We start from the raw sequence: 26,520 nt of genomic DNA, 5'->3' as shown, positions 1-26,520 counted from the left end.
CATTGAATTAACTCGGAACAATATATCGCCGCCATTGCATTGTGTACTGGGCAGGCAACATTGAGTCCCCTCCGCGTGCGAGCCCGACTACTTCATTTATCAAGTTAAACAATAGAAAACTACCCCTCCTCCTCCTCCGTCTTCGACCGTCCCTATAAGATTTCGAGGGAGAATCTCCTTTCTCGCGTCTCCATTCAATTTCGTTCTCTTGGTTTTTCAACATGCAACACGATGATATGACATTCGTCACGCGAGAAATCCTTCTCTTTCTTTTTTAAGAAAAAATTATTATACAGGGAGAGAATTTTCTCTTAGAATTTACCCCGAAAATCATGGTAATCGTGGGACAATATGGAATGAAAAGAATTTTATGAGAATTTCTCTGATTAATATTTGTCACAATAAAAATTATATCTATCATCACAATAAAATTAATTTTGCTAACCTGCGTAGTAAAATTAATCAAACATGTTTTATATTTTATTTTCTGATAGATATATTTATTGTGATAAATATTAATCAGAGAAATTCTCATTAAATTCTTTCCTTATCATATTGTCCCACGATTATCATGATTTTCAGGATAAATTCTAAGAGAAAATTCTCTCTGTGTATGAAGTGGTTTTCTTCTCTTTTTCTCATTATGAAACATTGATTTTTTATTTTTATTATTATTTTATTTCGCACACTGCGAATAGATGACAAATCTGAGATAAAAGTTACCATGATGACGTCATTATATGGCATCGCGCGTAAAGTTCCATAACGTTTACGATACATAAAGTAGAATGAGCTACGGCGAAAATTCCCCCATTAATGGGATCCTCTTGAGTCGCGGGTTGAGTATTGAGCAATCCGCAAAAGACCTGCTGGTAGATTAGCTCGTCGACCGCGGATTAAGAGCGCGCCGCGCGAATGGAGTTACGATGAATCTCTTTTCAATTAAATCACAAAGTTTCCCGACAGACGGAGAGAGTAACAGGGCGAAATGAGATAATGATTAAGGAGGAAGGAAGCTAAAGCCCGAACCGCTGGAGTCTTTTCCTCCCCGTCCGACCCGACGACTATCGCGACGACCCTTATCGCTCCGAAGGGAGCCGCTTGACCAAATCACTCGATAAAAAGCCCATCGACCACCTTATTTTTTTCTCCTCCTCCTCTCTCTCTCTGTCTCTCTCACCTTCTCTCTTTATCTCGATTTAAACTGCCCTCTCATCTCGATACCCGCGGGTCCCATTTGGTCAGCCAATTTCTCCTTTATTTCCCCCTTCTTCCTTTCCTCCTCTCGCTCTCGATTCGCGCGATTGCTAAATTTCAGCGATTTATCTCTCTCTCCGCCGGTGAAAGAGAGCTTTGATTTATTAAATCTCCGACTGTACGTCACGCCATTTACTTCTTATTTTCGCTCATTCGCCGCTTATTTCGCGACGCGTTTTTTGTTGTCTCGTAATATGGTATTTTCGGGCATGAGAAAATGTGAAATTAAGAGACGATGCCAAGTATGCACAGTTGGAAAATTTGTGTTTTCTTGTTAAAAACGGTCCCTGTTAAAATTTTTGTGTTAAATATTTAACACATTCATGTGTTAATTTAACATATTGCTGTTATGTTAATTGGACTCAAATGTTAAATTATTAAAATAACTGAAAAAAGTGTAAAAATAACACAATGTGTATTTACTTTTAATTTTACACAATAAATATGTTCGATATTATTAGTGACAAGATTTATCTGTTAAAATTTACAGAAAAAATGTTAATTTTACTTTATAATATAAGTGGGGATGATAAAATGTAAAATTAACAATTTTTTTAGTTAATTTTTACATTAAAACTATGTTAATTTTACACAAAATTTATTTTAATTTTATTTGAAGTTTGCATTTATTTTATGTTAAAATATTAACACAATATTCGTGTCACCATTTAACATATCCGTATTATGTTAAATTAACATAAAAATTTCTGTGGACCGTTTGGGACAGGTGATATTTGTTAAATTTAACACAAATTTTTCAACTGTGTGTACATAAAAATAATTATATATATCAGCCGTGATTAGATCGTCTATGATCGAGTGTTATTATTTGCATTTATCCTAAAACTTTCCATCAGTCACAATTTCGATTAAAATAACTCGAAAATTAATGCAGTGATAAAATCTTTTTTTTTTTTTGTAAAATAATGTTGATACCATTTTTCGATTGCGACTAATTCGGATAGCACTTTGAATGTGTATATAAATGTGTGTAAAACCGAAATATTTTAAAAATGTTTAACATATTTCGAGATCTCAGGGATCGAACTTATACAAACTAATCATAATCGATAAATTGTATTAATGTATATAACAAAAATGTCATTAGATTTTTAATTATCTCATCAGTCCCTTACATATTTCTATCAAACGACAGAAAATTTTAAGATAAAGAGAAGCAATAAAGATCGATGATGGACAATAACACGAATCTAGTTGGCCTGCCATTTTATGTAATTATGTCGAGAAATTATATTGCGTCTTTCAATGCATCATATTATACAATCACTACTTTGGAGCAAATAAGCAATTATTTTTAGAGTACATAATAAAATATAATTAAATTAAATTATAAAAATAAATTAAATAATACATTATTTTTACAACAAAGAGTAAATAAGTTATAAATCACTCACTCCATAATTGTTAACCGTCATCTAATATGCCTCTCCGGGTCTCTCTTGTTCACAATATTCACCGCGAAAACAATCACACAGTCAATTACAATCGTGCACGCATTAATTAATAGAATATATTGATCGCACGGCACTTTGTATAGCACTCCCGGCGTTAATCATACGTGACGCATATTTAATTACTTTACAGAAGCACAAATGCGAAAACTGTGTTCGCATATAGCTATGATGCTCGATAAAAAAAGAAGAGAAAAACAAAATTTATCAGGCAGTCAAATTTACGCGCCACTTGCCACGGAAATACTATCTCTGTTACATATACATATGTATAGAGTACGCATAATCAAATAAATATACATGTTAAAATTAGAGATAAAATACGCGGATTACGATATTCGAAAATATATATAATAGCTGAATTTGTCAACTGTTTACGACAGATTTCAATTGAATAAATCTCATAAAATATGCATTTCAATTTAAATTACAACGATATACAAATGTCAAATTTAAATATTATATTAAAATTTTAACGATTGTACTCAACAATTAAATTGCAATCGATCCGCAACCATTTCATTATTAATGACCGCAAAACTTGAAAATACAACAATAATTTGATCCTGATGATATCGCGCGACACAAGTCAAGTCAATAACTATTCAAGACATGATAAATCAATAAAAAAGAAAAAAAATATATATATATTATAGTTAAAATTTAGTATTTCAAACGTGCATATAAATCTCGTGATTGTACCTATCAAACTAATTTGATAATTGACAATTCCGATTCCACGTGTCGCTTCGATTCTTATTTAAGTAAAGTGTATAAATCATGCGAAATACGTATTTTGATAAATCGCCGTCGTTTCGAGTCGTTAATTAAAAATTAATTAATCGCACACAAGTTAGTATAATCATTGATTATAATAATCGTAGCGAATGGCAGCATTTAGCGTTTCTCGATTTGTCGCGATCGCGTTTCGATGCGTAATAATACGATGACGTCTTACGACCATAGATGCCAGATTTGCATTTGTCGTAAGTTACGACACCGCCTGTCTCACTCGAGTCTCGCCACGCGAATGACAACAATAGCGCGCGGTATGTGAAAGTCAAACATAATGATGCGTCCTTGACATAGCGAAATAATTGAACACATTACAAGACAAGAATATTCTGTTCCTTGAGTTTAAAATTCATTATTAATAAATGTTTGATATACCTTTCCGCTATTTTAATTATGTATGTACTTGATTTGATGATTTATACACAGAGAGAATTTTCTCTTAGAATTTATTCTAAAAATCCTGGTAATTGTAGGATAATATGGTATGAAAAGAATTTTATGAGAATTTCTCTGATTAATAATTAAATAAAATAAAAATAATAATATCTATCACAATAAAATATAAAATTTGTTTGATTAATTTTATTATAGTATTTTTACTATATTTACTTTAAAATTATATATAGTATACTTTACTATATAATTTTACTTAGTAAAATTAATCAAATATATTTTATATTTTATTGTGATAGATATTATTTTTATTGTGATAAATATTAATCAGAGAAATTTTCATAAAATTCTTTCCATACCATATTGTCCTACGATTACTATGATTTTCAGGGTAAATTCTAAGAGAAAATTCTCTCAGTGTACATATCACTTCGCGATATCTCGATTCGAAGAACACAAAGAAAATCACAATTAAATTGCTAAAAAATCCAAAGCGATTAATTAATTTCTGTGATTAACGACTCGTAAGCACGACAAATACTTCGCATAATTTAAACGTTTTAAATATAGTAATTGAAGAGATTGAAAAGAAAAATTATAAGTTATCGTTTCAATATAACATTTAAATTTAATTATTCCTTTAACAATGCTTTGATTTAAATATATATGTATCTTACATCGCGCTTTAAATTTTTCGCTAATTTAAAGTTGTAATTTTATTTTTCTATCTTTATTGTGAGAGCACAAATTAATAAACGAATCGAATAAACGTTATATAAAATGATTCGAATGATAGAAAGGCGAGAGATATCGTTTAATAGATTCGCATCGTGCGGAATTAATGTCAAATTCTCGAATTTGTCAATCAATAACCTCGCGTGAAACAGATCGATTCTGATCGAGTCGCAACACGGTTAGTTAATGGTATGTGGAAATAGCGAGAGTTCTTGTTTATATTGCTGATATGTCAGGATGAGTAGTGGGGTTCGCCCCATTATGACACGACAGGTATCGAGAAGGGGAACAGGATATGGATCGCAGAGTGTATATTATTATTCTATCAACGTTCGTAAGGAAAGTGTATTATATGTTATCTTCATCGATGAAGTTCTCTCTTGCCAGGCTTCAATAATGATTCCATCGATCCTTTCGTAAAACTAGTTTTCCTTACAAGTATAATTCTTATTAATCCCCTACATGTTTTTATATTAATTTTATATTAATTTTTAGCATAAATTATTATATATTAAAATCGTAATTCGGCGCTTGTATATCGTTGTAATTTAAATCAAGACATATATCTCGTGAGATATTTATTCGATCGGAATCGATATCGTGCAGTCAACAAATCCAATTGCAATTTTTAATATTATACATATTGCACGATGCAAGGATATTTAATTTTAACTTGAATATTTATTTGTTTACGTTAGAATGCATTTACAACATTTACGTTTATCAGCAACAGAGGGTAGCATTTTCTGTGATAAATTTTTTATTCCGCGCGATTTTGCAGTTTCGAGCATATTGCAGCTACAATGTGCGATCGTAGCTTTCGTGCTTCTGTCGCGAAGTAATAAAAGTGTGCGTCGCGTGTAATTAACGTCGGGGAGTGTCGTGCAAAGTTATACCGCACGATCGACGTATTCTGCTGATTAGCGCGCGTGCGATCGTAATTAACTGTGTTTTCGCGAGCGAGTGTTGTGTGTCACAAAAGAGCAGAATGAACAAGAAGGAAGAAGCTCAGGGAAACAAGCCACAACGGAGGATGAGGAGAGCAATTTATAACTTGTATTTTATTAAAAAAAGATTTAAATACCTTTAAAATTTTAGTAAATTATATATCATCCTTAACATTTTTCGATATATGTAAGCAAATTTTCAGCAAATAAAAAATACACAGAGAGAATTTTCTCTTAGAATGTATCCTGAAAATCGTGGGACAATATGATATGGAAAGAATTTTATGAGAATTTCCCTGATTAATATTTATCACAATAAAAATAATATCTATTACAATAAAATATAAAATATGTTTTATATTTTATTGTAATAGATATTATTATTTTTATTGTGATAAATATTAATCAGAGAAATTCTCATAAAATTCTTTCCGTACCATATTATCCAACGATTACCATGATTTTCAGGGTAAATTCTAAGAGAAAATTCTCTCGGTGTAGAGAACGTCACAAGATATTAAATATAATATCATTTTGACACAATTTTAATATATATGTATTTATATTGCATTTTCACATTAAATGTGAAATATCGCGAGAACGCTTGCATATTTCAAAGTGCATGTACAACCTCGTATTTCTATTGATGCATTGATTGGAAAACTGAGAGTGGCTGTCAATGGAAAATAGTTGTCCGGAGGAAAGAAGAGAATAAGTGGGAAACAAAGCGCGAAAGAGCATGCTCTCTCTGCCGACCGATAAAGTTCCTCGAGATAACTTCCCGAGCTAAATGGGATCTGCTCGTACGATCAACCTTTTTTTTTCACAAAATAAAAGAAAAGAGAGACTAACGGCCGGGCTGTGCGCGCAGGACTTTGGACAAAAAACAAAGGGGGTGCGTTAATCGAACTTGGAACGGAAGCTTTTAAAATCTCTCAACACACCGGACAAAGAGAGTTTACGATAATAGCTCGTATCCATTTTATATTACGGCGACTAGGCAATTTTACCGAGTGAAAAAGTGACATGCATTTAAAATATGCATATTATAATAAAATAAAAAAATTGTAAATTATATTAGTGGTATATTACATCTTTTTTCTTAGTTTTCAAGTGATTTAATAATTACTAATAATATAATTACATATAATAAAAAAATTTTATGAATAATTATTGCTTAATTATTAGTAATCGTCTATTTGTAAAAACTCTGAAATACGTATTAACGCACCGAACAGATTTCTGTTGATTGTTTTTGATTTTCTTTTTGCGCGTACTCAATTAAATTATTAATATTAATTTCAAAATATTAGAAAAAATGCCGGTAATTAATAAAATTAATAAGAAATAAAAAATAATGTGCATTTATACTGAAATTTGATCCATATAGAATTGTGCTGTATAATTGTTAAGTGCACGAAAAATTTTGTAAGCACTGTGTATCATATATAAGGCAAGAAAGATTTGTGTTTCTATTCACCTAAACCACGGTGGATCGCTATATCATTTTTTGACAGACAAATACCGAACGGTAAACAAGGGAAAGAATGCGCGGCGGAAGTGAAAGTGGAGGAAACGTAGTCCGTATATAGGCGTATTCGAAAAACGTAGGAAATTGCGCGTGGCCTCGTATATCTCGAAAATTGGATTCGAATCGAGAGATTCGTGGCCGTGATAAATTCTCGCGCTGCCAAAGAGAATTCCGTTGCTTCTGCTTTACTTCGAAACTTCCGTGCGGTTTATATAACGGTTCAACTATTTTATATACATTGTAATGACATTTTCAGAGGTGTTATATTATTTAAAAAAAATAATTCTATAATATTAATATTTTTCACACATAGTATATATATATGTATATATATATATATATATATATATATATATATATATTATGAGAAATATGAAAATATTATTTACAGTTTTTACCATTTTTCAATATAAAATCACGTATTCTTCATTCATTTTAATAGTGAATTTAATTCATTAGAAAGTATCTCTTGTTTATCTTTTAAATTAATTGTTGGCACTTATTCTCTCTTACGAAATGTCATATTTATTTAAAATATATGCTTTCCATTAATTACAACTGCAAATATACATAGATATTTCAACTAGTGTTACAAATAGTTGCAATTGCATTTTCAACGATTACATAAAGCCAATAGATTTACTTTCCTTCTCTGTAATTTCGTCCAGAAAAGAGAAGAGGAAGGTGCTTTTATCGCGTGCGCGCGAGGGCAAAAGTACCATGTGCTGAAATTCTACTTTGTCGCACTCGACGGCGTCGACAGACGATATGTAAACGCAAAGAGAGGTAGACAAAAAAAGGAAACAGTCGTGGAAGAGAGAGGAAGATGAATACAGAAGTCGAGACGAACTACGGAAGATGTATGTATGCTTCACAGAAGATACAATGGAACGAGCTTCCTCTCTCGGACTTGCAAATCCGACAGAGGATATTCTTTTGCTGGCGCGTTCTTCCCACTTTTTTCTTAATTTAAAATATCGACCCCCTTGTTTTCCGGAGAAATATATATCTTGTAGTGCAAGTTATGTAATGCTAGGTTGGTAAATATTTTTTATGATACCGAGAAATGAGAGAGAAAAAAAGAGCATTTATTAAAATAAAAATTTTAAAAAAGGTTATTTTTTTATATACAAAAAATATGCAGTAAAAGCGTATAATAAAGTTAGGAATATGGCATGTAAAAAAAAGTATTAAAAGCAATAATCGATATTTTAATTTAATTAATAAATTATTTAAAACTACACAGAGAGAATTTTCTCTTAGAATTTATCCTAAAAATCATAATAATCGTGGGACAATATGGTATGGAAAGAATTTTATGAGAATTTCTCTGATTAATATTTATCACAATAAAAATATAAAACATGTTTGATTAATTTTACTAAACTGCTAGTAACATTAATCAAACATTTTATATTTTATTGTAATAGATATTATTTTTAATGTGATAAATATTAATCAGAGAAATTCTCATAAAATTCTTTCCATACCATATTGTCTCACGATTACAAGATTTTCAGGGTAAATTCTACGAGAAAATTCTCTCATTGTCAGTGTATATTTGGCTTCCCCAACTTTTTATTTAAAAAAAAAAAAAAAGATAAAAATTTTTGCACGGACCTAATAATTATCCGTTTTGTGTGAAGTTTTTAAACACGCTTTACAGTGCTGTTTTTATTTGACGCGTCGAGTAGCGAGAGGAGAGCAGCAATGAAACGCACTTCGTGATCCACGAGCTGCGCACGCAAGGCTCGGCTTATACGCGTTGCAATATGTAACTGTCACGACTCAAGCCAATAAATACGAGCCTTTTTCCTCTTTGTTTTTCCCTGTAGGGATAAATGGATCGGCCGGACGTGAGCTTTAGGTCGATCGTGCGGTTCGACGGATATTCCAATCGAAACAGTCTTGGCGTCGCGCAGAAAAAGGAAAGAATTCACACGCGTAAATATAAAGATTAAATTTATGTTCGAAAAATACTTTACAAAAAAAAAAGTATACGCGGAGAATTATTATTGCGACAGAGGAAGAAAAAAGAAGAGAAAAATTACCAACCAATTTTTTGGGGCGCATTAACACTTGGAAATTGAACGCCGAAAATTCATTAAATGTTCTCTGCTTTCGGGAAAGACTGCGCTTTCCGGCTTTAATTGAAAATGTTATTTCACGCGCATGCACCAGTTGAGCAAAATTATTGTAATTCGGTTAATAAATGATGGTCGCACGAAATAAATTTGCATAACCGTCGATATTCGTACACCCTATAGATAAACCATGCCCATCGTCAGGATGTGGATGTAATGAACGCGAGAGAAAAATCAATTGCCGCCCAAGGGCTTTTAATCACCGGAGCCTGTCCTTCCATTTTTGTGGATCGTGTCAGCCCCCTCTTCCCCTCTCTTTCTACGTCAAAAAGTCTCAATTTTTTTTCCCTTCTCTGTGCGTTTATGTCAGCGGCGAGTTTGCAAAATGGTTGCACCCGACAAACACTAATGAAAATTCAACCGTCCCTTTCACTATAGAATCGTAGAAAAATAAGAATAATACGCGAATCATTTAATCTTTCTGCTGCCGAAGAATATATCGTTTCTTTCTTTTCAGTTCAGTCTAAAAGTTTTCTCATCGAACGTAAGATTTTTATATTATCCTGAAGTTAAAACCGAATGAAAGCAGAAGTAATAACTTCGATAACAAGCAGAGAGCAAGGATTTCGAGAAAAAGTAATTTGTGCAATAAAACTTTGCACGGTTGGCAAACGGACCAGTAAATGACTTTCGAAGGATAGCTGCGAAATGATATTATCGATTTAACAATAAGATGCCAAAAGTTGCAATCAATAACTTGACGTCCACTTCAAAAGCTATATACATATATGTGTGATGTATTTATATCCAATAATTGAAAATCGTTAGCATAAAAACTAAAAAAAATTTTATTAATTTTCTTATAGTACACTGAGAGAATTTTCTCTTAGAATTCACCCCGAAAATCATGGTACGATTACTAAACTGTATAGTAAAATTAATCAAACATATTTTATATTTTATTGTGATAGATATTATTATTTTTATTGTGATAAATATTAATCAGAGAAATTCTCATAAAATTCTTTCCTATTGTCCTACAATTACCATGATTTTCAGGATAAATTCTAAGAGAAAATTCTCTCTATGTATAATTTATGAATATAAATATAAATTTTCGAAATAGAAAAAAAGAATCATCCTTCGTAATAAAATCCCGTTCTTGTTTCATGAATTACGAAAAGAATATGTAAAATTTCAGATTTTGTTAACAAAGCACGGTTTACCGTATTCATTTCATTTCGTACTTTAAGAAAAAAAAAACATAGAAAATGTAATACTGAAGGTTCGAAGCTTTCATCTCCAGCAAAATGCGGATATAAAAGGCGTAAGAAAATTCCAACGTTATTAAAATTCTAAATTACTTATTACATTCGAGGACAAGAGGACATCGCGCGGTCGAATGAGCAACGACATGGCGGACAAATGATATTAACGGAGGTCTGTCTAGCTCGCGCGACCCCCCCGGGTTAAAAAAGAGTCCATCCGTAGAACTAGGGTCTCGGCCCGTTACACGCGAGCTTTATCGTACGTCAGGTCGAACAACCCCTCAGTGCCTCGGATCCCTCCTCGTTGTCCCTCGCCGTTATATGCCACGACTGCGGAAACGCTTTTTCCATCCCCTCTGCCACCTGCCTCGCTCTCTTGCGGGACACTTTCTTCGAGATTTACGCGCCGCGAGCTGTTTCGTAATGTAGTATAATCAAAGTGCAGGGTTGGACGCGGGGTAGTTTCGCGATATCGATCCTCCATTTTGCCGATTTTTAGAAGATTTTATTTTGCGCGCGATTCTCGTTATGCAAATTCTCGAGTTAGATGCGCGATATCGTTCCACAATGGCGTAAAAATAAACGGAAAGCTCCCGTGTGTATTTTGTATGTGTGTGTGTGTGTGTGAATAAATCCGTTCCTTGAGTAGGTTCACGAGTTAAGTTCAAGAAGGTCGCGCGCGGAAAGAGACGACGCTTTTCAGACGGGTGATATAGCGCTACAAGTACGAGAACCGCCCCAATTTACGATTACGAGGCACGAGGGGGTTTCAAACGAAGGGTTAAACCGGGTTTAATCAATTCTCGCCGAAATGCGCTCGGTCTCGCATACCTCGACATTGACGAGGCGGATTTACCCGGATTCCATGACGTCGAGCGAGCGACCAAGTAAACGGCAAATAATAAGACGAATAGGGATAACCGTCAGTTACCGTCAGTCAACGTCCAAGAGAGATTACAGAAAATAACGGGTAAAAAGGACAAGAAAAATGTGAGACGCTCCGCATATCAGGAAAAATTGTGTAAATCGGAATAAATAAAAAAAAAAATTGATGCAAGCTAGCTTAAATTCTTGATTATTCTCGAAATGATATTAAACAGAGTTTAATACCTTTCCTCTTTAAAAAACTATAAAAGGTTTACTACAATAAGGCATATTACGTTGTATTAACTATTGCTATAAACCTTTCTTATAGTTCTCAAGATAAAAAAAATAATGTATATATATCGCGACTTTTCTACAATAGTTCATATCATATCGACTTTTTACTATTGTTTATTAAAAAATTATTCGATAATTGAGATAAATTTCCATTAAACGTGAAATAATTATAATTATAATTAAAATAATAAAGAGACAAAGAGACTGTCTGTTTAAATAAAAATTACAAGACAGAGACAAAGGGAGATTGTCCATTTTTTAATGCAACTTTTGACATTTGTCTTCACATTTGCTGTATGATATTACTGCGCTTCGATCTTTCTTTCCTTTCGTTATTGAAGAATCTTATTTGGAGAAATGTATTTCGAAAAAAAAAGAGATGGAAAAGTTTGCAACTATAGAGAGTTTAGCTACATAGTTTTTGTTACACTTTTCCACCCGTAAACGATAATGCAACGGACCGCGATCCAACGTGAAAAAGTCAAGGAAAGTCCGTTTAACCGATGGTTTCCTATTTTTCGGACGCAATTTCTTCGCGGCGTCCAAGTTTTCTCGTAGACAGGCGATGCCCGGCGTCGCGGCGCCGTTCTTGCAATACAGCGGAACGAAATAGAGATAGACACGAGGAGAAATATCGCTTTCGCTTGATACACGTCCTCTAAATGTATTCGTTACAAATACACGGATAAAAATTTTGAGTTATATGCACACAGAGAGAATTTTCTCCTAGAATTTACCCTGAAAATCATGGTAATCGTGGGATAATATATGGTATATGGAAAGAATTTTATGTTTTTAATTAATATTTATCACAATAAAAATAATATCTATCACAATAAAACATGTTTGATTAATTTTATTATGCAGTTTAGTCAAATTAATCAAACATGTTTTATATTTTATTGTGATAGATGTTATTATTTTTATTGTGATAAATATATATTAATCAGAGAAATTCTCATAAAATTCTTTCCATACCATATTGTCCCACGATTATCATGATTTTCAGGGTAAATTCTAAGAAAATTCTCTCCATGTACATATTTTTACGAAAAATATAATAAAAACGTCAATTATTTTAAATTAAATAATTAGTTATTAAATAAATACTAAGTGGCATTAAAAAAAAAAATATTATTCTAAAAAAAAAAAAAATTATAAAATGTGTTAAAGAATAGATTATAAAAAAATTTAAGATTTTTCTCTTTTCCAATTCTTACAGAATCTCTACAAAGTATAATTTTAACGAATATTTATTTGATAAGCTCAATCACACATTAAGCAACGTTGACGTGCATCTGAATAAATAGCAATTAACTTGATTATTGAATGATAACATCGTTATATATTCATCCTTATATTTTCATATTTACTTACGTATATAATAAATGCATAAAATATATAACAAAAAAGTCAAATAAAATAATCAAGACTTCTTAAATTATTCCAATAATGTTTCGGTGATAAAAATCTCAACGATTTTTATTCTTAAACAATATTTTTCGATGACCATCGATTAAATAAATTTTTCAAAACGTTTGTATATAATATATAAATAACTAGCGTTAATTTTATCATTAAAAATTCATCGTGTCGTTCCATTTAGCCGATCTCAATTAGCTCACTTGACCTTACATAACTAACCGTATTAGTTAAAATTCATGGCCGAGACTCTAGAACGGATCGTGCACTCAAGTGTGACCGCTGTCGTGTAATTGAATCGTCCATTTCATCCGGCTAAAGCTAATATACTAAGAGAATTAGCGAACTTATGGCACTCATATATACGATACGATACGCGAGATACTACTTAACCGGCGCATAAATAGAAATTATTTTAACTTAACTAAAACTTGAGAGCTATAAATGATTTTACAGCTTACACAAAAAGACCCGCTCGCCACACCGTTGTAAAGGATGGAATCCCTAATCCTCGGCGCCAATTCTCAAAGTTTCGCGTAAGCTTAACTACTAATTGGACACAATGTCCGCGGCTCTTGGCACTGTACTATCCGACACAGACGCCCGTTACTACGAGAACTTTGCAGATTGTAATTCCCTGTCTTGCTCTGTCTAACTACTTTATCAAACCTACACAGAAACACGCGTAGATACACACATATACATTTGTACTCTTTGCTTCTCCGCCGTGTTACGATACAGACGGAATACCTATTGATAGGAGCTGTAAAGGATACTGTAATGTGATTACAACTATTTCCCTCGACACACGCAAGTGCGCATATCCAATGTAAAATTATATTAAATATAACATTGAAAAGAAAAATTAATTTTTTAATTAAAATTTAAGACTGCAGAAAATTTTGAATTGCTTTTACGGATCTTCACAGATTGACAATAAAAATCGAAGGAAAAGGATAGAATTCTGTAAAAAATATTTCCATTAAATTTCTCTAAAGACCATATTTTCTGAAGAATCACGTTGATTAGGATCTACCCCGAAATCGAGAGAATCAAGGACAACAATGTACTGATTGGAACAGTATAGTACTGATTTTCCAGATTGTGTGTGTGTGCACTGATTTCATATTTCTACTGAACTTCGTATTGAGAATCTTGAAGACATATCTAAAAAGATATATGAAATCGTAGAAATATAAAGTCGTATTATATATTTTATGCTCATTTTTATAAGAGAATATATGTTATCAATGTCTTCCGATTAAAATATTAAATATTTTTCGCAAATAGTTTTGTCAATTAACGTAAACAATAAACTTAATACTACAATATAATTTTTCTTTTCGTTCTAAAAAAAAAAACGGCCATAAATTTTGATCACTACGGTTAATTATGTAAGATCAAGTGATTTAATTGAGATTGCCAACACGATGATTTTTTAATGATGATAAATGAACCGACACGATGATATTTTAATGTTCGTTATTTATAATTTATAAACGTTTTGAAAATTTATTTAATCGACACAATCAGCCGGAAAATTATTTAAGAATAAAAACCGCTGAGATTTTATCACTGAAAAATTATTGAAATAGTTCGAGAAGCCTTAATTATATTATATCATTTCGCTAAACTTTTTGTTACATATTTTATCCATTTATCATACATGTAAGTAAATACGAGAATATAAGGGAGAATATAATAGCGATATTATTAATCTGGCAATCAATCGAGAGGAAAAGTATATTTGTTATCGATGTTTATGCAATGTGCTCTCTTGAATTGTAGAGAAATCAATCGTTTTTAGTACCATATTGATTGTGTAATAGTATAGCGACACGTGCAGAAACCATCAATAGTAATCCATTAGAATGAAAAATTAAAGACTACAGGCGCAGGGCGAGTCAATCGACGAATTGACCGATCGAAATATGGTGTACGCACTAAGGTAGGCGCACAAATCAAGATAATGGCGGATATTTCACGTATACAGCAACCGGTGACCGGTGTTCTCTGACTCGCATAGGTCCCGGGAGATTCGTGCGTATGCATCCTATCCGTCGTTCGTATTGATATTAGAGAGACGAGTCGGCTATCTGTCTTTATTTGTCTTGTCCCTATCGCGTGTTTTTCTCTTTCACGTTAGACAGCCCTTTCCGTCAATTTTTGAAAGTTTTCGCGCGGAAATTGATGTGGAAAATTAGAAAGATTTGGAGAACACTGTCCCAAAAGGGACATTCGTAAAAAGAATTCGTCTAAAAAAATAGAATAATATATAATAAAAGAAGAAGGAGAAGGCTCTCCTCTTCTCAATTCTGCAATCTCAACTTGCGTAACGCAAAATCGATACGGGGGTCCGGGAAAAGCTAAGCTTCATTAGCGCGAAAATCGGTAAACGCATGGTTTGGTGAAAGGAGAAACATCGGTAATCGATGTTATGTAATGTACATTTTTAATCGGCTTAATTGTAAACCGATTGTCGATATTGGACGTTCCATTATCGGAGGGAGTAATAAAATTATCGCGGAACAATTTAATCATATTTTAATCCCTCCCGTTGAAGTTTTGCACATTTTATAAGAGGAATATTTGAAAAACATGATTTTCTCACAATATGTTATACGCAATAAAAAAAAAAAAAAAAAAGAGAAAAGAAAATATAAAGAAGAAACAATTCTCTTTGTAGCGCGACGTCTAACAAGACTGCAGCCGACAAACTGGTATTTTCAGAGTTTGTTCTATATTGTATGATTATATTAAAATGTGTCGTATATTTCTTTGCTCTCTTAATTTAGTTTCCTTCCGACGAGACTTATGAGTTAAGACAAGCGAGTTTCTACTCGCGAAAAGGAAGTTAAGTTTCTCTAAGCGAGAAAAAAATATACAGAAATATATATCTGTTTCGGATATCGCGCAATATTGACGTTCCTTGAAATCCATATCGGCGTTCGAAAGCTCTATTGACGCGATGACTACCACCCAAGGAATCAATATTAATATGAGCTACACATATGTATATACACAGTGTTCGAAATCTAGCGGATTTTCCATCTAGAAGTTCACCGATAAAATTGACATTGATTTTTGGCAATAAAAAAATATCGAGGAATCAATAATTTTCAACTTGCAAATTACTAATACAGAATAAAAAACTTTTAAAAAATTTCAAACAAATAGTAAACCTCCTTTAATTAAAAGAATTTGATTTAGTAAAATTAATTAAAACGATAATCGATCGAAAATTGAAATTTAAACATTACAAATTGCTTTCTGCCGATATTTTCGGCCGGGAAAGCTCGATTTCATGCTGGTCGACGGAGAGTTTGAGCGAATGAAAGATGGACCACTAGATCTGGGACACTCTGTACAACGGGAACGCTGTGATAGCTGTTAGCACACGTCGCTCGGATATGGAATTCAATAGAGTAACGTGCACGCTCGAACACAATACCCCGCTTCCCTCCTTCTCCACCCCCTGCCTGTCGGTATATACAGCATTATGTGTATTGTGTATTTGCCTAGATAATGAGACGTCACGGGCAGCTCTCTCGGCGCGACCGCTATTTATAATCCACAATTGATTCTGCTCGCTCTCCTTTCGCCATTCAATCCGCTAATACATCGTGGTACGTGCATCCTCGTGTGTGTTCACAGGCGCGTTAAACCACGTGCACATCGAGAAACGATGAGCGATAAGCTGCGATGTGCCGCGAACGGCTTGACCAAGATAAGCTCATGTATTAAACAAACGCAAGTTTAATTTTAATGAGTTTAACGCAGATACCGTCCAGAATGCTCCACTTTTATTGGAGGTGATAGAATGAATGTCGAATGAATTTTAGAACCGTCTTCTTTCGAAATAAGAACGAGAAAGGAAGAAATGACTTTTAGATATTATATATTTTCAAAACTAAATGTCTTCAAGTTAAAATTTTGTAAAATTACACTGAGAGAATTTTCTCTTAGAATTTACCCTGAAAATCATGGTAATAGTAGGACAATATGGGATGGAAAGAATTTTATGAGAATTTCTCTGATTAATATTTATCACAATAAAAATATCACAATAAAATATAAAATATATTTAATTTTACTAAACTGCATAGTAAAATTAATTAAACATATTTTATATTTTATTGTGATAGATATTATTATTTTTATTGTGATAAATATTAATCAGAGAAATTCTCGTCCAAAATTCTTTCTATACTATATTGTCCCACGATTATCATGATTTTCAGGGTAAATTCCAAGAGAAAATTCTCTCTATGTGTGTAGAATTCACAAAATTAAAGTTTTTTTATTTACGCAATTAAGTTCTCATATTAATTTTTAAATTTTTACGTGAAAATATTTTATATATTAATACACGAATAATCATATTTGTATTGCTTTAAATCCTCTTTTTGCATTAATAAAGAATAGTTTACTATTCCAAACGAGATTATCGTGTACAGGGGTGAAAGAACCTTTTGCCTCAGCTCGTAAATCCGTTTGGGATCCTTTTCGTGCGGAAGGTAGCCCCAAGATACATCAAGGATTTCGTCTTGAATTTTGCACGCGCTCAGGGGGCACGTGGCTCTCTGCCTCGATAATATAAACAGCATTCGCTTTCAGCGAGAAGATCTACCGTAGTAGGAAATATACCGAGATCGAGTATATACTATAGCTGCATGTGTCGGCAATGCCGTAGAAATGCATAAGATAATAAACCATTTTTTTGACATTCTTAGAGAATAATTATCCAATGTATAAAATGTCTGTTTAAAAGTGTGCTATTTAACACACAAAATTTAAGTAAATTATTTTGAAAATATATTTGATATATTTAGCAATTATTATTATATGTAATGTCAGAATTTTTACACAGAGAGAATTTATCCTAAAAATCATGATAATCGTGGGACAATATGGTATGGAAAGAATTTTAAAAATATGTTTGATTAATTTTACCATAGTAAAATTATTAGTAAAATTAATCACACAAACATATTTTATATTTTATTGTGATAGATATTTTTTATTGTGATAAATATTAATCAAAGAAATTCTCATAAAATTCTTTCCATACCATATTATCCCATGATTACCATAATTTTCAGGGTAAATTCTAAGAGAAAATTCTCTCTGTGTAAAAATTCTGATATTATATAATAATCGCTAAATATATCAAATATATTTTCAGAATAATTTACTTAAATTTGGTGTGTTAAATAGCACACTTTTAAACAGACATTTTATACATTGGATAAATGCAGAATAAACAAAGCTCAAGTAAGTCAGAAATTTATAAACCGTTCTCTCTATATCGTCGATATATTACGGTCCGTTAAATTTTAAAGATAACGAAAAACCGCGAGTTTTTGTCTCGTAAAATCTGCCCTGCGTGACGCAATTGTAAAAACAGTACCTTGTGGATAAAAGAATATCGTCCGTTTATCCGCGATACGGTTTGCCGATTTGTTATTTAGCTTCCGATTCTTTTTCTGCCGATGAAAAATAAAAACGACCAGCGGTCAGAAAAACGAGTGGGTGGGCGAACACAGGGTGGTACGTATTGTGTAAAAGTTGGTAAAAAAACAAAAAAACAAAAAAAAAACTGTCGGCGATATTACGACGTGTCCGGCGAGGCGGACGTATAATTTCCGGCCTGACGTTGGATCCTCGTCAACGTGTTTCGTACATTCGCGCAAAAACGCGCGTATACCGCTGTCTCTTCCGCAAGGCAGTTTGTTTGCGTTAAGCCGCGTATAAACCTAACGAACGTATGAACGAACCTGCACATCCTATCGAGGGATCAAACCGTGGCGAACTGAAAGGGTTTTTTCTTCAGTTTCGCAAAGCAAAAGACGCAAATGTGCGAAAACTATTTGCTTTTCATCTCCATTTTCCCTAAACACATCGCCTCTTTGCTTGTATGCGTGTATTAATATTTAAAAATATATATAAAATATATATAAAATATATAAAATATACACTGAAAGAATTTTCTCTTAGAATTTACCTTGAAAATCATGGTAAACGTGGGACAATATGGTATGGAAAGAATTTTATGAGAATTTCTCTGATTAATATTTATCACAATAAAAATAATATCTATTACAATAAAATATAAAATATGTTTGACTGATTTTACTAAACTGCATAGTAAAATTAATCAAACATATTTTATATTTTATTGTGATAGATATTATTTTTTATTGTGATAAATATTAATCAGAGAAATTCTCATCAAATTCTTTCCATATTGTCCCACGATTATCATGATTTTTAAAGTAAATTCTAAAAGAAATTCTCTCTTTGTACATATATGAAATATTATATATAAAAAATTATATATATAATGTATATAAAACGCACAAATTTCTCTTTAAATGTATCTATATTCATTTGTCATCAATGTGTGCATTAATATTTAAAAAATTATATATAAAATTATATGTATACATATAAAACAAATTTTTCTTTGAATGTATTATTTTATATGTATATAAATAATTAATTTTAAAATTATATTTAAAATATTATAAAATATATTATATATAATAATATATAATATTAAAATATATTATATATATCATGTATAAATATATTATATATAAAATATATAAAAAATGTGTTATTGTCTAATTTGACGTATGAAAGAATATACGTGAAACAGACGACTAAATGTATTTCTTTCGAAATAAAACAAGCGTATTAAATCTTGCTTTTTGGGGAAAAGCTTGCACCCGTTAAATGATGGAACATAACGGATTTTAAAGAGCCAGAAACAGAGCGGCGCTGAACAACTCGATGCCTCTATGTGCCTTATCTAGAGTGACGGCGTTAAATCGGCGCGCGTGATCGCGCATACTAATTCAGAGGACAAGATATATATTTCGGTTTTCCTGCACCACGTACTTAGACTTCTTCCCTTCCCCTCGCGTAATTTGTTTAACGTATGCCGCGCATATCAGATGAGAGAAATTCCAGACGTGGACGGGAGAGATTCGTTAACTATCGACCCTTGACTGCGGATGGTTAATACTAACGCGATTAAACAAGATAAATGGTGTATTTCTTATCTTCGCGTCTTTTCCTTGTCGCGTAAATCATTAATCATTTCAAAACCATTTTCCTTTTGTCACAGACTTAGAAACAATGGAATAACAATGAACTCTTTAGCTGCGAACGCTATATACATCTAACAAACGTTTGCGTTGAAAACGAATTTCGAGAGAATAATCTATTAAGCTGCATTTTACAATTAATTTATAATATTGACATTTCACGTTAATTAATATAAAAATAATAAATCTGAAGTACAAAGTACTTTGTAATTACAGTGCACTCTTATCTTGTTTGTCGATAATTTTGAAAGCTCCTTTGCGTGCAGCTAAAAAGTTAATTCTCGCAGAAAAGCTGATTGTCAAGTTGAAACTTACCTTTTCCCGAAGCATGTCTCTCACCCTGGTCGCCTGACTCCTGCTCCTGTGCAGCTCCAGCTGCAATTCCAAACACCTCTCCTGCCAGTTGAGTTCCTCCACCGTCGTTGTGTACCCCTCGAAGCTCTTGGAGGTGACGTAGCTGGGCCTGACGTCCAGCTTCTCCCTCTTCAGGTCGACACTGCCACCGGCGGTGGTTCTCGGATCGACAAACAATCTGCCCGTTTCGTACATCCGTGCAACCGGCGGTTGTTGCTCCGGCGGTTGCCTGCCGGAGAACGAGAAGGCCCTGTCGAAGTGGCCCCTGCCGCTGGAGGGTCCCGGCTCGTAGTTCGACCTCCCTCTGCAGAGAGGACTGCCGGGCTCCTTTCCGACGTCGTAAGCCAAATCGGACTGTACCGGGGTAATGAATGTTCTCTTGTCCGCGTACTCCACGTGACCGCTCGGCTCGGAAGTGAAATCGTACGGGCTGCACTTCGGCTTCTCGCGCAGCTCGATGTAACCGGCGCTCCTGGCGCTCTCGGTGAAGCTCTTATCCTTGTGGAAGAACAGATTCGGCACGTTGACATAGGGCGAGTCTCTCGCGTGCACCACTGCCGAAGATGACGCGCCACCGGCGTCGATGACACTTCCCGCATTGTTGTTGTTGTTGTTGTTGTTGTTATTAATGTTCGCGGAGGAGGAGGTGCTGGTAGAAGTGCTGATGGCGGCGGCGGTGGTAACGGCGTGCCTAGGCCGTGGCGGTGGCGTGGGTGCCTGTCGAAGCTGTCGCGGCCACAGTCGCGGACTGTCGGGCCCGGAATTGGAGCCGCCGGTTGACGCGGAACCGCTCGGACCGGCGCGAGACGACGACGGACTGCCGCCGGCGGTGGCTGGGCCCGACTGAACACCGGGGGGCCCGCTACCCGCGTCGTGCACGCGCGTGCCCAGCCGCGGGCTGCACGGCGCCGAGCTGGAGCCGAAGTCGCTGGCCAGTCTGGTGATCGGATCGAGAATCTGCGAGAGACGGCGAGTCGACGACGAGCCGCGTATCTCGTCCATCGTTCTTCGCGTCTTCTTTTGCACGTCGACGCCTTTATTACGACGCCTCTTCCTGCCCGCCTACTTCTGCTTCCCGTCGAAAGGTCCTCGGTGCATCGGGCAATTCGCGCTTGTGCTTCTTCCCTTCTCGAATTATCGCGTTCTTCCTGCGAGAGATCGACTCGGCATCGACGCTCGTGGAACAGGGGTTGCTCATCCTCGCCATTTTGTTACCTCACACGCTCGTACGGTCATCGTCGATCGCGACATCGGCCTCGAGCTTGCGTTGCGATCTGTAAAATAAAAGATATTTTTTTCCTTTTTAGAGAGGAATATTGTAAAACCCTGCGGTGATATAAAGCAAAGAGGGACGAGAGACAATATCGTAAAAATGGTTTCGCCGATGGATGGGAGTACCTATTTTTTTTTTATGTGAATTGCTACCAGGGATATCGTGTCAACTGCGTGACTCGGAGTTTGTAAGACCTTATATAGATCACGACTCTATGCAATACTCTTTTTATATTATACGTTATATATAATTTAATAATTATATTCAACGCACACCAAATGACATTTGTATAAAATTAACGATTTAATATTAATAAATTAATAAAAGCGTGAAAAAATTTGGGCAATCTATTCATCGCTTGGTTAGAATATTTTATTGTAAAGATGTGACGCTAAAATCGCATCTGTAATCCGCGGTTTTCGACGTTCTGATGAATACTGACGATAGATATTCAAAAGGATGAGAAAAAATGCGACGCGGAAAGATGGCACGCAGGGCTGCAAAGTTTATTTTAAGGTCGACGTTAAAAGGAGCCAAATGAAAAACCGGATGGAGGGAGTAGATGAGCGCAACCCGTCTCGTTCTGCAATTACTACACGGACGACGAGTCCGCCCATGAAAAATTCCAGTCTTTGCGAGCCGCCGCAGGAAGTAGATGACGAGCATAAATTGAAAACTTAACGTAAAAAAGAGACTATGAGCGTCGAAAAATAAAAAAGTCGCTACAGCTCGAAATAATCTCTATTTTAAAGAACGAACGAAGAAGTGCCTTCTTTTATAATTATAAGCAAAATACATTAATTTTGAAAAACATTATTAAAAATTGTAGGGAGAAAAAGTCAGCCCTTTGATCGTAGAATGCTTCTATTATTATGGTAATTAAAAATTAAAGTGTTTACATTTTCGTTATTATTTTCATTATTAAAAAGATTATATTTTATATACATAGAGAAGATTAATATCTCTCTTGTTACATGAGAGAGATAAATCGATGATAAATATAAAGTTTTTTTCTTGGGAAAATATTAGAAAATAGCTCTTGCGATGTAATACAAATTATGACACGTAAGTCGTGACATATATGTGACATTGTGAATCAGCTTTAAACGATCGCGAGATCACCCAATTTCTTCTCGCAAATTTGTCGTTAATTTGACGAGTGACATCTTCTTTTATGCGACTTTTAAATTCATCCGAGAATAGCCATTTTTATTTACATTTATACATATAATGCAGGTAAAAAAATCTTTGTATTAAAAAAGTATTAAAAATAAAGAATTTTTGTAAATTAATTATAATATGCAAGAGAGAGGAAGTAAAACTTTGTCCTAAATTTAATTTAAAAGACCTATTGAACAAAAAAATGCTTTAATTTAGAAAGGTTAAAATGTCCCAAAAATTCATGATATGGGAAATTAGAAACTTGCGTGACTAATAATTATGTGCATCGATATTTTCGCTGTGGAAAAGGCAGATCGACCGCAGAATTTATAGCCACGAAGGATGGCTTACCAGGTTTGGGACAAGCCTGTATGCAAGCGTTGTTCAGGGGTCCCCTGCGGTGTCCATGAATAAATTTCAAATTAACTTTCGAACGATTTCCGCGTTATACGAGGCGCGACGGAAGCCCTCTGCAATCTCGGAGGTTCTTACGAGGAGGCACCCTTTATATCACCGAGGGCCCAGTACTCTGCGTTGATACCACTGCTTCATCCGAGACTACGAGGAAGACTTTCATTGACGTAAGACTTTCGGGCTGATCGTAAAAGTATCGCGGCATTAAAAAATTCTGAGAACTTGCATGGAATATCGACTTTCGAGACACGAGAAATAATATAATCCTTAAAAAAAAATTTAAAAAAATTAAAAAAAAAATTCTCATACGAAACGCAATACAAATTTTCATCAATAATTTTTGTGCTTCAAAATAAAATTCAGAATGAAAATATATTAGTAAAGCTTCAATTTTTTATAAAGTTTTTGTTAAATTTTTTTTTCTTTGAAGAAAGCTATCGGAAGTTGCGAAAAAGACGTAAAATTCGTTATCTCTACAACTGAAAAACGAGATAATCATTGCAAAGTGAAGTGGAGATACCTCATCATTACGGATATATATATGCACATTATAATCACATGCAGTCTCAATCTAAATAGTATAATTTAATAGGAAATTCAAATTATATATACGAAGCGATGTATATTTAATTGGTTTGAATAATTTAGATATTCTTACATAATCCTTCTATCGTACGCACTAAGAGAATTTTCTCTTAGAATTTACCCTGAAAATCATGGCAATCGTGGGACAATATGGTATGGAAAGAATTTTATAAGAATTTCTCTGATTAATATTTATCACAATAAAAAATAATACTATCTATCACAATAAAATACAAAATATGTTTGATTAATTTTACTAAAAGTATAGTAAAATTTACTAAAAGTATGGTAAAATTAATCAACCATATTTTTAAAATTCTTTCCATACCATATTGTTCCACGATTACCATGATTTTCAAGGTAAATTCTAGAGAAAATTCTCTCTGTGTAATAATTGCGTTCTCATAATAATAATAATAATAATAATGACGATTATTAAGCGCGAGAGGAATCGCGGGACGATCGGCAAAATGTTCCTCAGGTACAACTATAACGACACAGTCAATTGGTCGTTGTTAGAACGCTGTTTTGTCATTGCGTAACTAGCGGCAGTCACGAAGGCAGGTAGCCGTGTAGTGGGTTCGCATTTTGCATAAATTACGCGTTCTTCTGTCCGGCTTTTGTGGTCGCGTGATCGCGCGACGTTATTGTATCGAAATGACGTTTGGCCGCGGGGTGCGGCAAAACAAATAGACGAACGACACGTGAAACGTATGTAATAACACGTATCTACATACGAGAGGGACTTTGCATTTCTCTAACCGGGGAGCGATTTTCCACGCGACAAATCTCGTTTCGAGAGAGGCGAGATTGAGAGACCGGAACGGCGTCGATAATTTTCACGTATATCTTCGAGATTCTCATTGATTCATTGCGTCGTCGCACGCGAAATGTGCGCCTTTATAAAAAGTGAACGTCTTTTATATGCGCGATATCGTACAAAGCATCTACGAGTCTATCTTACTAATACATATTTATATGTTTCAAAGTCACGTTTCAAAGTAACACGATCCTCTTGCAAAGATATGCTCCGATTCTCGCGATTTCTCGGAGATGTGATAAATTTGCGGAAACGCGAAAAATTGAGAAACTCGTATCATCGGTCTATGATTTTCAAGAATAATGTTATAGGAGATAGCAGTTTATTATAATATAAATTCTAACTAAATTCTAATTTCTAATATCTCAACGTAAATGAAAATAATTATAGAATAATATAATTATATAAATTATATAAATTATATGCAACATTTAATATGATAGTTACATTATTCATAGATAAAAATAAATTTGTATGTTTAAAAATAATTCTTAACCATTTTCTTGACGAGTTTCATATTGATAATTATAATTCAATCAATCAAAGACTATTATTATCGAAATAGAAGACTATTTCTTAAAAAAAAATCAAAAGATTATTCTTTCATTTTTAAATTTTGCACATAATCTAAATACTACACAGAGAGAATTTTCTCTTCGAATTTACCCTGAAAATCATGGTAATTGTAGGACAATATGGTATATGGAAAAAATTTTATGAGAATTTCTTTGATTAATATTTATCAAAATAAAAATATCTATTACAATAAAATATAAAATATGTTTGATTAATTTTACCTTGCAGTAAAATATATTAATCAAATATGTCTTATATTTTATTGTGATAGATATTATTTTTATTGTGATAAATATTAAGAGAAATGCTCATAAAATTCTTTCCATACCATATTGTCTCACGATTACGATAATTTTTAAGATAAATTCTAAGAGAAAATTCTCTCTGTGTACAATTGTATGATTGATGACAATGATAATTTCTACCCACGTTCGTAGTCGAACAGCCGCGAGTTGTCGCGGCAATTCTTATCGTCCTCGACATTTAAGCGTTAATCGGCGCATCGCAAAGCGATCTCTCCGACTCACGCAGCATTCGAGGGATAACAATCGGAGCAAAAAGAAAAAAAAATCGTCGCGACACCGTGACGTCGATACGACGCGCGACGGCGCGTTCGATTCCGCGAATTCCGCTCGTAAATTTCTCACGCGCGCGGACATTCGGTTAAAAGAAACCCGACAAGTTCGTTATAAGATAGAGAAAGAGATGAAAGGGAGAGAAAACGCGTCTCCTCTCTCTGCGCGAGAGAGGCGCGGACAAAAGATGAATTCGAGACCGATGACCTTTCTCTCTCTCTTTCTCTCTCTCTCTCTCTCCCCCGAGGGAGAGAAGACACGAGAGGGGAAAGATATAGAGAAAGAGAGAAAGAGGAAGTGGGAGGAGAGCGAGAATATAAGAGACAGAGAGGGAATATAAGAGCGAGACGAAGGTGAAGGAGAGCAAGATTTGCCGTTAGTCGATCGAGCGCGACAGAGGACAGTTTTTTTTAACATTCCGCTCCTAGGAAATAACGCGTTTTCGGGAATCACCCGGGAATCACCTGGTGATCGACCGGCGATGCCAGTTTTCAAACTTGTTTCCTCTCGTCGTCGTCTCGTCTCCGCTCTTCCCCGTCCACCCTTCACCGCACAGCTTAGTACTCTGCGTTGATACCACTGCTT

General features: G+C 34.2%; 1 protein-coding gene across 6 annotated transcripts in view; it reads right to left on the bottom strand.

Moving 5' to 3' along the window:
* Positions 1-26,520, bottom strand: part of LOC145944237 (uncharacterized protein CG43867) — an 81,695-nt gene that overhangs the window by 54,043 nt on the left and 1,132 nt on the right. For 5 of the 6 annotated variants that reach the window (XM_083052458.1, XM_083052460.1, XM_083052462.1 and 2 more), the window contains exon 2: positions 20,493-21,805. In XM_083052458.1, the coding sequence (XP_082908584.1) occupies positions 20,493-21,533 (1,041 nt within the window). In that variant the 5' untranslated portion in view covers positions 21,534-21,805. Of the gene's footprint in view, positions 1-20,492; positions 21,806-26,399; positions 26,483-26,520 lie in introns of those variants that run through there. The other variant, XM_083052459.1, reaches the window with a different exon arrangement.

The sequence above is a fragment of the Prenolepis imparis genome, unplaced genomic scaffold (assembly GCF_030444845.1).
Source record: "Prenolepis imparis isolate NDT839.2.m4 unplaced genomic scaffold, iyPreImpa1.0 SCAF_12, whole genome shotgun sequence".
NCBI classification, from domain to species: Eukaryota; Metazoa; Arthropoda; class Insecta; order Hymenoptera; family Formicidae; genus Prenolepis; species Prenolepis imparis.
This window is presented reverse-complemented; position numbering and strand designations above follow the sequence as displayed.